This window comes from Helicoverpa armigera, chromosome 11 (genome assembly GCF_030705265.1).
Source record: "Helicoverpa armigera isolate CAAS_96S chromosome 11, ASM3070526v1, whole genome shotgun sequence".
Classification (NCBI taxonomy): domain Eukaryota; kingdom Metazoa; phylum Arthropoda; class Insecta; order Lepidoptera; family Noctuidae; genus Helicoverpa; species Helicoverpa armigera.
In genome coordinates this window covers 5,778,792-5,791,009 of record NC_087130.1, presented here as the reverse complement: position 1 = coordinate 5,791,009, position 12,218 = coordinate 5,778,792, and the positions used below count along the sequence as shown (strand labels likewise).

General features: G+C 37.9%; 2 protein-coding genes across 3 annotated transcripts; both read left to right on the top strand.

Annotated features, from left to right (window-relative positions):
* The first annotated feature begins 950 nt into the window (after positions 1 to 950).
* On the top strand, positions 951 to 5,368 carry LOC110370101 (ATP-dependent RNA helicase p62). Of its 2 annotated transcripts, none has more exons than XR_002429226.3 (6): positions 951 to 1,033; positions 1,222 to 1,292; positions 1,852 to 2,925; positions 3,105 to 3,343; positions 3,640 to 4,155; positions 4,316 to 4,485. XR_002429226.3 is itself a non-coding variant. In XM_021325832.3 (6 exons), coding segments are annotated over exons 2-6 (1,680 nt in total). In that variant the 5' UTR covers positions 952 to 1,033; positions 1,222 to 1,290; the 3' UTR covers positions 4,931 to 5,368. The 2 variants fall into 2 exon arrangements, 1 of the variants encoding a protein (XP_021181507.2); XM_021325832.3 differs by lacking the exon at positions 3,640 to 4,155 and adding an exon at positions 4,745 to 5,368 and having other exon boundaries at positions 952 to 1,033; positions 4,316 to 4,494.
* Positions 5,369 to 9,162: 3,794 nt separating this feature from the next.
* LOC110370124 (uncharacterized) lies at positions 9,163 to 11,991 on the top strand. The gene is made up of 5 exons (XM_021325854.3): positions 9,163 to 9,510; positions 9,708 to 10,640; positions 10,737 to 10,969; positions 11,180 to 11,358; positions 11,679 to 11,991. Exons 1-5 carry the CDS (start codon positions 9,458 to 9,460, stop codon positions 11,892 to 11,894), a joined length of 1,614 nt encoding a protein of 537 aa, XP_021181529.3. The 5' UTR covers positions 9,163 to 9,457; the 3' UTR covers positions 11,895 to 11,991.
* Positions 11,992 to 12,218: the final 227 nt, after the last annotated feature.

Below are 12,218 nucleotides of genomic sequence, written 5' to 3'. Positions count from 1 at the left end.
CCAGTAATGATGCATAAATTTATGATATGGCTGAGGTGTGTACAAATGGTTTCGGCTACATGTTTAATAATTTTAGTCGATACTCCGTCATGCCCTACACTGTCAGTGGTCTTCAAAGATTTTATAATTGTTAATATACGGTACAAACACATATAATAGATCGCGTATATGTAGATTGTAGCCCAATTTGGTTCAAGTTGAGTCCTCCAATACACGATTTGTACGTACGCAAATATCTGTGTTTACCTCATAGTGAGCTTATTTCGAAACATAGTATCAGTACCCATGCGAATTAATGGAGTATAGATTTATATAAGAACTCTGGGGCCCGTTTCTCCTAAGTTAATAATGTCAAAATTGAATAGAAATTGAATCGCAACAGCAGTTTTAACCATATCGGATATTCTGCTACTAATATAAGACCATGAAATTTTTCAAATCTTATTCCAACGTTGGTCTGCTATTTTGGTGATTTTGGTCTATACGGTAGTTTGCTCAATCAATGCAATTGTAAATCATTTGCATACAAAATGATTCATTATTGAATGACAGAAAAGGATAAAAAAGTTTATTTCAAAGAAAAAATAGCGGAATGCCACATACGCTTCAATCGTATCTGAGTCGGGATAGGATCTTAGTCAGATGGGAATCGTATGTCGCTTAAGTAAAATTAGGAGAATCGGGCCTAAATCATCTCGCGGTATGTGAACTATGATGGGTACGCGTACGTGATTGGCCTGCCCAGTCACCGGAATCGATAAATCACCTACTTCTCAGAAGTTAAATTGTCTTGTGATAATAATTATCATATTTTAATCTCAAAATATCTTAACTTTTACAAAAAGCCAAGCGAATTAATCATTCTTTAAACAGCAATTTCGTCAGACAAATCGACTAATTCATATTTTAGTATGTAATTAGTCGATTGGACTTCCTTAACCAATAACGAATGATTTCATGTTTTCGTTCAGGTTCAGAACCAAACCGTTCTTCACTTCACAAATCGCTCCTTTCGGCGATAGCAGTGGTCAAGGTGGGACGTGTTTCATTAAATTAAAAATATTTTTATTTTTTCTGTTTTTCAAGTCTCTTAATTTTTCTTGATTATAATTCTTGAGAAACTGATTTTCCTGCAAGTGTTAAGTTCCTTAGTAATATTTTATATTGTGATGTGTGACTGTGATGATTTTTTAGTTTAACCATCGCCCATTTTACTTACAGGTCGACCCTGCTACTTAAAAATAATCTTGAATTACTTTTAACATCGTGGAATAAATCACATCCAGCAAAATGTAAGTATTCTTTACGTACATCATAAAATTAGTTTTTGCTATTATTTCAGTATTTTTTATGATAATAATTTTTATTTCTGCATTCAATGTTACGTTTGTTTGACCATCGATACTTTCAAATAGTAATGCTATTTCCTTTATTGTAAATGGTTTCTAGAGTCAAAAATGCGTTTTTACATTACAAAAATGTGTACTATTTCAAAACATGGCTATTCTATTGATCTGAATAGGTATTATGAAAGTTAATCTCAATGCTATTTCGCCATCTTGTGTACTCGTAAATCATTGATCCATGGTGGCTTTCATGACGCGCATGCGTGGCAATACCCGCAATGACGCATTTTCCTTGCCTAGCGATCAATACTTGGGTTTAATTTATAACGACTTTGGTAAAGCGTGATGATTAATAATACTTCACGGTAGGTATAAACGTGATAAGACCGATAAAGCTATCAAAACCGGTTTGAAACACGTGCGAACTTGGCACAATTAATTCAACACGTGTTTGAACTATCACTGTCATGATGAATGTCAATTAATTGCGATTTCTTTTTCTTAGGTCTAGTAGTTGGAACAATAGCCGTGGTGGAAGCGGTGGTTCCAAATTTGGCGGAGAAAGGAAGTTCGGGAGCAGCAACGGCTCATCACGATTCAGTAATGGAGGATCAAAGTTCGGCGGTAGCGGAGGCGGCGGTGGCAACAGATTTGGTGGTTCTGGCGGCGGTTTTGGCGGCGGCGGTGGCAAGAAAGACTTCACTGGCGGTCAAAACATGCGCCGGCCCAACTGGGATACTATGTCTCTGCAACCATTCAACAAAGATTTCTACAACCCACACCCAACAGTTCTAAACAGATCACCCTATGAGGTAGAGGAATACAGAAGCAAATTTGAGATCACTGTAAGTGGGCTGGATATCCCAAACCCCATTCAGAATTTTGATGAAGCCAATTTCCCTGATTATGTCAATCAAAGCATAACCAACATGGGATACAAGGACCCAACACCTATCCAAGCACAAGGCTGGCCTATTGCTATGTCTGGAAAGAACTTGGTAGGCATTGCCCAGACTGGCTCAGGAAAAACTCTGGCTTACATTTTACCTGCTATTGTGCATATCAACAACCAGCCCCCTATTAGGCGGGGTGATGGTCCCATTGCTTTGGTTCTTGCACCAACTCGTGAATTAGCACAACAAATCCAACAAGTTGCTTCTGACTTTGGTAACTCTGCCTATGTCCGCAACACTTGTGTATTTGGTGGTGCACCCAAGAGAGAGCAAGGCCGTGACTTAGAACGGGGAGTAGAAATTGTAATTGCTACTCCTGGTAGATTGATTGATTTCTTAGAAAAGGGTACCACAAATTTGCAGAGATGCACATATTTGGTCCTAGATGAAGCTGACCGTATGTTGGACATGGGTTTTGAACCCCAAATTAGAAAAATCATTGAACAGATTCGCCCTGATAGACAAACTTTGATGTGGTCAGCAACATGGCCGAAGGAAGTAAGAAAATTAGCTGAAGACTACCTGGGAGATTACCTCCAAATTAACATTGGATCTCTACAGTTATCAGCTAACCACAACATCTTACAAATTGTAGATGTTTGCCAGGAACATGAAAAAGAAAACAAGTATGTATCTCTCGACTTCTTTTGCACCAAATTTTCTTTAGTCTATTATGATGAATTAATATAAGAATGATAGTATTTGATTAAAATAAATTATACTCCTCTAAGAAGATCTGACAAAACATTTATAAAATCTTTATGTAATGTCTTAAAAATTTCTAATAACAATTTATCCTTTGCAGATTAAATGTACTTTTACAAGAAATAGGACAGAGTCAAGAGCCTGGTGCCAAAACAATTATCTTTGTAGAAACTAAGAGGAAAGTAGAAAATATCACTAGGAATATAAGACGATATGGATGGCCTGCAGTTTGTATGCACGGTGACAAAACTCAACAGGAGAGAGATGAAACACTATATCAATTTAAGCAAGGCCGTGCCAGTATACTTGTTGCAACTGATGTTGCAGCCAGAGGACTTGGTAAATATTATAGTCTAGGTTTTATACAGAATCCAAAGACTTCTTTTGAAAAATTCAGAACATGAAAGCTTATTTGTAATTCTGATTGTACCTATACACACTTGAGAGCAATATAATTTAAAAAAAATTGATAAGCATTAGTTTTAAAAGTGAAAACCCAAGCTGTAGCTGTAGTATTACCAAAAATATTCCCATTTAAAATTAAAGTTATGAAAGTGCTGTAAGATTTTATTGCTCTCAAACTAGCAATTCAAATGTAATTATTTAATGTAACTTGCATTTGTTTATACTTTCAGAGGCACTGGCGGAAGGTTATTGTGTTCTATCTGATTACTGCCCAAATTTAATGGGCAAGTCACTACTGCACTGGATTTGTAGATGATGTAGTCTGATGCAGTACATTGTTTAGAGAATGCAATAACTCGTCAATATAACGGTGCCTCATTAGTGCCTTTCACTGTGATTGGACCCGAGGCCGGAAAGCTTGATGGTATGTCCGTCTATCTGTACGGACGGATACACTTGAGAGTGTGGAAAACCTGGTGATGCACTAGTATATAAGAGTGAGAGTACCGAGATGAAAGATTCTCCGATGTGCATTGTTGAAAAACTTGACCACAGTTGAGATGTTATCGGCAGAGGGTCAAGGGTTTTCTATTTCGGCCAAATGGAGTTTTGGATGGGGCAATATCAATATTACAAAGATTTTACAACAAATAAACTAATCATCATGCCCTTAATAAGACTCCTGGGTTCTGAGTGAGAGGCAAATATTGAATTGTATTTGGTACATATCTGTGTAACTCATTCATGTAAGTAATACACGGCTATGAGTTACCATAACATTACACAGATTTTGAAGATTAACTTGTTCTACTCATAGATTTCTTTGTTCTGTTATCAAAATGACTGTTCTTAGCTTTTCTGACCAAACATTATTTAAGCATTTCCTAATTGTTAATTTTTTTACAGATGTTGATGGAATAAAATACGTTATTAACTTTGATTATCCTAACTCATCTGAGGATTACATTCACCGGATTGGCAGAACAGGACGTTCAAAATCAAAAGGCACATCTTACGCCTTCTTTACACCCTCCAACTCTCGTCAAGCCAAAGACCTGGTGTCAGTTCTACAAGAAGCTAATCAGGTTAGTACTGAATTTTTGTTTTGTTTGCTGTTGTAACACAATTCCTCATACCTTTGGCATGGGTACACTTCTACATAGTGTAACATGAATGCGAGTATGAGGTACATTAACACAGCTACATGCCTTCGGTGTCCACACAATGTTGTCTGGATCCCATCCTCAGATGTTGTAACAAACTTGATTATTATGTCCTTATACGTATTTGACATAGATGCACTATGATGGCACTAACAAAATGTCTTTTCTTCAGGTGGTGAACCCTCAACTCCAAACCATGGCCGACCGCTGCGGCGGTGGCGGCGGAGGCTGGAACAGAAACAGATACGGGGGTGGCCGCGGAGGCGGCGGTTCCTTCAAACGTGGAAGCAACTTCGGTAGGGGAAATGGTGGCGGCAGCAACGGTGGTGCAGGCCACAAGAGATTTAATGACTATTAATTTTAAAGTACAAAGTAATTAATTAGTAGCAATCCTCATACGAGTACTTGTGTGGAATTTAGTGTTAAGGCGTGTAGAAATGCTGATTGGTTGATATTGCAGTTTGTGGTTGCATAACAGGCTAGATTCGAGTTTAATTGAATATTGTCTACTAGCATCTTGAACATCCCTGAATGTACTAAGCATATTTTGTTTACACTGTGATATTTTTTTAATCTGTGATTCCGCAGAGGATTAGCTAATTTATAGTGCTACTAAGACAGTACCTTACAGTATTTGTCTTGTGGAGGACTTGCTCTCAACTATTTATTTAATTTAAATAATTTTCAGGAATATCTCAATAAGCATGAGATAATATTTCATCACTTGTGCTCGTCATTCCATGCCCCTTCCCGATAACATGTAATAATAAATAATCAATAAATGTAATTTTAATTACGTATTTTTTTTATTTCATCCCTCTTTCCCTGGAAGGCACGATATTGGTAGGTTGGTTGGGTACATTTGTGGCAGTCGCTAGGGGTAGGGTGCCAGAAAGTTTGACGACCAGCCTTGCAAAGGGGTGGGTAGAGTTGTGGTGATACTACCTATGGTAGTCTCTCCATGTAAGGCGTGTGCGTTCGCGCAGCGGAATGTTGTTGAATTTAAAGATTTTAATTATGCAGATAATTAGTGTAAGACGTCCTATAATTGTGTATGGTAAATAAAAATTTGTGTATGCAGCCATTCTGGAGAAATTCACCAAAAACAGATTCCGCTGGGCGAACGTTGTCCTGGCGGAACTTTTTTTAATCCATAGACTTTAGAAGAAAAGAGATGTGTCCGAAAATTAGTGTGTATTTGTGTATAATTGATTATGTATGAATGAAATCAGTGCATGCATAAACTTGGGAGAAATTCAAGTTTCCGCTACGCGAACGTTTGGCCATTAGCTAGTTTTCATATAAAGCGCTTACATAGAGAGCTGTAGATTTTTACATACGTTGTTTTGAATTTGTTTATATTTGTTTAAAAAACTGTGCGTTCGCGCAGCGGAATGTTGTTGAATTTAAAGATTTTAATTATGCAGATAATTAGTGTATGACGTCCTATAATTGTGTATGGTAAATAAAAATTTGTGTATGCAGCCATTGTGGAGAAATTCACCAAAAACAGATTCCGCTGGGCGAACGTTGTCCTGGCGGAACTTTTTAATCCATAGACTTTAGAAGAAAAGATGTGTCCAAAAATTAGTGTGTATTTGTGTATAATTGATTATGTATGAATGAAATCAGTGCATGCATTAACTTCGGAGAAATTCAAGTTTCCGCTACGCGAACGTTTAGCCATTAGCTAGTTTTCATATAAAGCGTTTACATAGAGAGCTGTAGATTTTTACTACGTTGTTTTGAATTTGTTTATATTTGTTTAAAAAACAGATTTAGAAAAAGTCGTAGGGTTTAAAAGATAAAAATATAAACGTAAAATACACTTATTAGGTCTTAGTTCTTAAAGTATGCAGTTTGGGGTCTAGATTTTTCACGTTTACACAAACCTTGTAAGTGTCTCCAACATGTTGCCAAGTATCAATGATGTTCCGTTAGTAATTAAAAAGTTATAGGATATTTTATCATGATATATGATGAATAGATCACTGTTTACAAAGCAGTCGAATATCACGACGTTCTAAAGGAATTGCATGGTAAAATGTATGCCAATAATTAGTTTAATCATTCAACTATTCACTTGCAAAATTTCATGTCATTAAATTCAGTAATTAAAGAAAGACAATTATAATACTGACGGAGCATCGAAAACCTACATAATCCGACCAAGTTCGGATAGCTACAAAAAAGCGGCCGTGCCATATGTCTAAGCAACGTTCTGAACTTGGAAGGTTAGTATAATTATTAATATGGTACAGTTGCGTACACAAGCGTTAGGAAAAAATAAAACAATTGCATTTCTTGAATGAAAAATATTTTTTTAAATAATAACGCCACTATCTACGACATTTTAGTTAAAATACGTAACGTTTATTAACGTTATTTTTAATCACCTAGTTAAGTAATTTATGTAAGTAACGATAATAAAAATATTTTTGTACACGGATATTTAAATAGAGAAGTACTTGTTAATTGAAGATTTATTTTTATCGTAGATAGTGGCATTATTATTAAAAAAAAATTTCAATCAAGAAATACAATTGTTTTATTTTTTCCTAACGCTTGTGTTTTACGTTTATATTTTTATCTTTTAAACCCTACGACTTTTTCTAAATCTGTTTTTTAAACAAATACAAAACAACGTATGTAAAAATCTACAGCTCTCTATGTAAGCGCTTTATATGAAAACTAGCTAATGGCCAAACGTTCGCGTAGCGGAAACTTGAATTTCTCCCAAGTTTATGCATGCACTGATTTCATTCATACATAATCAATTATACATAAATACACACTAATTTTCGGACACATCTCTTTTCTTCTAAAGTCTATGGATTAAAAAAAGTTCCGCCAGGACAACGTTCGCCCAGCGGAATCTGTTTTTGGTGAATTTCTCCAGAATGGCTGCATACACAAATTTTTATTTACCATACACAATAATTATAGGACGTCTTACACTAATTATCTGCATAATTAAAATCTTTAAATTCAACACATTCCGCTGCGCGAACGCACACATGTAAGGCTGCGGCTCCACTGAGACGAGATGTGGATTTCATGTAATGTGATTGGTCCATCCCACGTCTCCGCTCAGTGGAACCGCAGCCTTAGGGTCCGTTCATGGCGCATCCACACATGCCGCCGGGTTTCAGACCGCCTTGCCGCTGAATGCAGGCCGCCGGCTTTACCGGCGGTTGCCGGCGGCCTGCATTCAGTATCATCTCTGCACTCCGTATCGAAGCCGCAAGCAACTGCCGCCGGCAACCAAAAGCCGCGCGTGACGCGGCTGAGATGCGGCAAATGCCGGCGGCACGGCCGCCGGCCATGCCGCCGGGCATGTGTGGATGCGCCATCAGATAGACCGGCTCGGAGCGCATCGGCACGCATTTCTCTTTTCACACAGACCGGAGTCGGCTACGTGAGATGAAATTGGAGCCAAACGTCAGCAAGACCGAGAAAAGTACACGATCGGAGCCGGTCGGCTATTATTATTTCACACCCGAGCGCCTTCGAGCATTCTTAAGGGGTCTACACACCAAAGCCGCTGACCCGGCGGGTAAACCCGGCGGCTTCAGAATGTCCAAGCCGAACGACTTTGCCGGCGGCACGACAGCCGCGGCATGTGGTGTTCTAGTAATTGCCAAATACTCTATGAAAGCCGGCGGGCAACTGACTGAGTAAATGGAGAGGGATGCCGCCGGCATCGGCATGCTGCGCCGCCGCGGAGGGCGGTGGCGGTAAAGCGGATTTCGTAGCGGTACCTCGCGCGTGGTAAGGCGGTTTACGCGCCTATCCGCGCGGTTGGATTTAACGCGGATTTGACCAGTTTGTTCACAGAGTTAGGCATCGATGGATTTAATACAGGTCAATGCGACATGAGATCCGCTTCACCACCTACCGCGGCGGTGCGCGGTGCCGTGTGTTAATCGCCTTAATGACAAAAGCTGTGCGCATGCAAAAATAAACAGAGCCGGTCTGTATGAACGGATCTTTAGGCTGCGATCCCCATTAGGAGACGGAGGAGACGTATTATTCCCGCTCGGTAACACCCTTTCATCAACAGTGTTGACGATCGGGAAAAATAAGTTTCGTTTGTTCAGTGTTGACGAACGCTATAGTTATCGGCACGGATAATGAGCTCTCGGCGGAAGAGTGGGGATCGCTTTGCGCACTATACACTTAAGGCAATAAACCAATAAATCACTTCTGCCCAGGTGAAGGTCAGGGCTCAATATCCTTGCCGATGATTATAAAACCTTTATCAAAATGGGTCTAAGTTTAGGGCGCCCACACAAAACTGCGATGCGAATGAGGGATTTTCTTAAGTTGATGACTAGATGGTGCTGACCTAGGTACGTGTATTTGCATCGCATCATCGTAGTTTTGTGTTCGTAGATGAGTGTTGTTTATGTGGGAGCCCAAAGGCTCACGCTGTAGCGGAATGGTACTACAAACAACGCCATCCGTCATTTTCTTGGGTTTTTTATATTCTTACGAATGTGTGCTTCCAGGCTTAAAAAGAAAATCTCCCATTCCACTTGCATTCAGAGTTTGCACTTAAATGTCAATATGTGTCAATGTCAAACTAATCAATGCGTTTTCGTTCATTCACTTTACATGCTTTCAACTTCAACTCTCTTGTAATTTTTGAATTGGAACAGTGTCACATGTATAAATACTAAATACAAAGGCCATATTATATTTTAACTGTTTAACTTTTATTACAAATAGTTGAAAGAGTAGTTTTCGTAGTTGTTTGATCTTCTATTCTAACCTTAAAAATTAAAAAGTGACAAAACTGTGTTCGGCTAAACAAACGTTTTGAAGAAATATTACAATAATTCGTATCGAAAAGGGATTATAGTGTTATAAAACCTGGCTAAAAATGGCTTTAAATATTCTAACGAAACTACTAAGAAGGAGGTGTTTACGTAAATTGTAAGTCCAAACTACATACTATATTTGGTTGCCAATTTCTGATCACATGCTCAACTGTACTTAATGATTTTATTGAGAGTATGAAAATAAACTACACCATCAATTTAAGAACAACATAGTATTAAAGTCTGAGTCACTTGTAGGCATTGGAAAAAAAAATGTTGTCTGTTCATAATGCTTTTTTGGTGTATTTTCAGGTTATCAGAAGGGTCACAATTTTCTAGTGAGCTAACTTCAGTAAACTTACTGAAGACTGCCTGCATACCTTATTCCACTGTAAATCATGAACATATATTACGGCAATATAGGATAAAAACACTATTCAACCATCAGTATTATTCTACTAAACCGGCTCACCAAAATGAAATTGATGATTACCGCAATGAACACAATATCACAGTTATTGGGGAAGACATACCCAATCCATATATGGAGATAGAAAAAAGTGGCTTCCCTGAATACATTAAATCATTCCTGAAAGAACAGGGCTTCTCGAAACCTACAGTCATACAGTCACAAGGATGGCCTATTGCTATGAGTGGGCAAAACTTTGTTGGGATAGCACAAACTGGTACTGGCAAAACCTTAGCTTATTTGTTACCAGCTGTAGTTCATATCAAAGAGAAAAAGGCAAAGAAAGGATTGGGACCCATTGTTCTAGTTCTTGCACCAACTAGAGAACTTGCTCGACAGATTGAGGAGGTGGCAAAGGATTTTGAAAAATCTCTGAACATCCGAAGTGTCTGTGTATATGGAGGGGCAAGCCGTTCAGTGCAAGCTGAGAAACTAAGCAAAGGAGTGGACATTCTTATAGCTACTCCAGGCAGGCTGAATGACTTCATTGTGAGCAAAACTATATCACTAAGTCGTTCCACATATGTGGTACTAGATGAAGCAGACAGGATGTTAGACATGGGTTTTGAACCCCAAATTCGACAAGCTCTAGAAGGTGTGCCACTAGAAAGGCAAATTTTGATGTTTTCTGCAACATGGCCTAAAGAAGTCAGACACTTAGCTAAGGACTATCTCGGGGAGTTTGTACAAGTTAATGTGGGATCAACTGAACTGTCCGCAAACCATAACATTAAACAGCATGTCCATATTTGTGATGCAGAGGACAAGATGAACTTGTAAGCTATAGACTTGAGTTATATGTATTTGTATATTTGACAGTTTCATAATTATATTATGTCATAAAACTAACTCTAAACTTATTTTCCTTCCAGGTTTAAGTCTCTAATACATGAAATATCAGGTGATGGATTTGGTAAAATGTTAATTTTCTCTAACACAAAGAAGTTTGTGGATACTTTGGCACTGACCCTGAGAAGGAATGGTTGGCCAGCAGATGGCATTCATGGAGATAAAACACAATTACAAAGAGACAAGATTATCAATAAGTTTAAATCTGGAGGCACTAATATTTTAGTTGCTACCGATGTTGCTGCTCGAGGTCTTGGTAAGCAATTTCAAAGTGTTTAAGAACACACAAAAAACAAACTCAATTTACCCAAAACAAGCCATGGTTGCCAAAACTATATTAATTTGGCAACTTACAATAAAAAACTCACTTGGACTTTTACATAATTATAGTTTATCTTAATTTATAATGAAAATCGTCACTCATTAGATGAGGGTCAATGTAACAATTATACCGATTTTTTTTCAGATGTGGATGGTGTGACACATGTCATCAACTATGATTTCCCGAATACTTCTGAAGACTACATCCACAGGATTGGGCGCACCGGTCGTCAGGCCAACAAAGGAGTCTCACATACCATACTCACTGATGATGATGCAAGACAAGCTAAAAGCCTTATTGATGTTCTCAAGGAAGCTAACCAGGTACTGTATTCATTTGTCTGCTCTTTTTTATATTTTTTATTATGGTAGGCATGCCTACAATAATTTTCTTGTGATTCATACTCATTTTTCCTTTTCATATATATTACTACTTTGTATGTACTTGCATTTTTAGCAAATAAAGACCTATCCTATTTTATTCCCCCTATAAGCTGCCTAATGTACACCAGCAGTTCAACCTACCCTAATCTAACAAATTTTTTGAATCGAAATTCTTATCCACATCCCTTGTGTACTCTCTTTTATATTCCTTCCATACACTTTCTAATCTTGAATTTGAAGGATTGTATTTTGTTTTTCAGCAAGTACCACAAGAATTAGAAGACCTGGCTCGTTCCCATGACATTACGAAAGAAAAAGAAAGGCAATCAAAATGGAACCCCAGACAGAACAACTACAATAAATACAGTACAAACAACTACAATAAATACAATTCAAACAACTACAACAAATACAATACAAATAAAAAATTCAATAGATTTAAAAGCTTCAAGAGTAGTAGATATGATGATTACTAATTGTAATCGTAATATGTGATGTACCTTACCTAGGCCATTTAGTTTATTATGTATTCTCAATGAGTTATGATGTAGTGCAATATATGTTTTAATTGCAGTTGTAATGGTTTTTATTTCCCTATCATATAGATCTAATAGGGAAAGCGCATATATCGAAGGCACAAAAGCAGCTCACGCGCCAAACGAATCGAAACCAAAGGAGGTCTAGCATATAGGTAGCTATAAGATCTCATTACTTCTAGCCACAGAACATATATACCTAAAGAGGAATCTAGCGCACCTATCTGACCCACTCATGGAGAACAAAATTCGTTACTTCGTGGA

Excerpts from the sequence above, each read along its gene's own strand:
- LOC110370101 (XM_021325832.3), top strand. Across the intron at positions 2,926-3,104 it reads GAACATGAAAAAGAAAACAA|ATTAAATGTACTTTTACAAG; the intron begins GTATGTATCTCT and ends TATCCTTTGCAG. Across the intron at positions 4,495-4,744 it reads TTCTACAAGAAGCTAATCAG|GTGGTGAACCCTCAACTCCA; the intron begins GTTAGTACTGAA and ends TCTTTTCTTCAG.
- LOC110370124 (XM_021325854.3), top strand. The coding sequence starts at position 9,458 with ATGGCTTTAAATATTCTAACGAAACTACTAAGAAGGAGGTGTTTACGT. Across the intron at positions 9,511-9,707 it reads AGGAGGTGTTTACGTAAATT|GTTATCAGAAGGGTCACAAT; the intron begins GTAAGTCCAAAC and ends GTGTATTTTCAG. Across the intron at positions 11,359-11,678 it reads TTCTCAAGGAAGCTAACCAG|CAAGTACCACAAGAATTAGA; the intron begins GTACTGTATTCA and ends TTTGTTTTTCAG.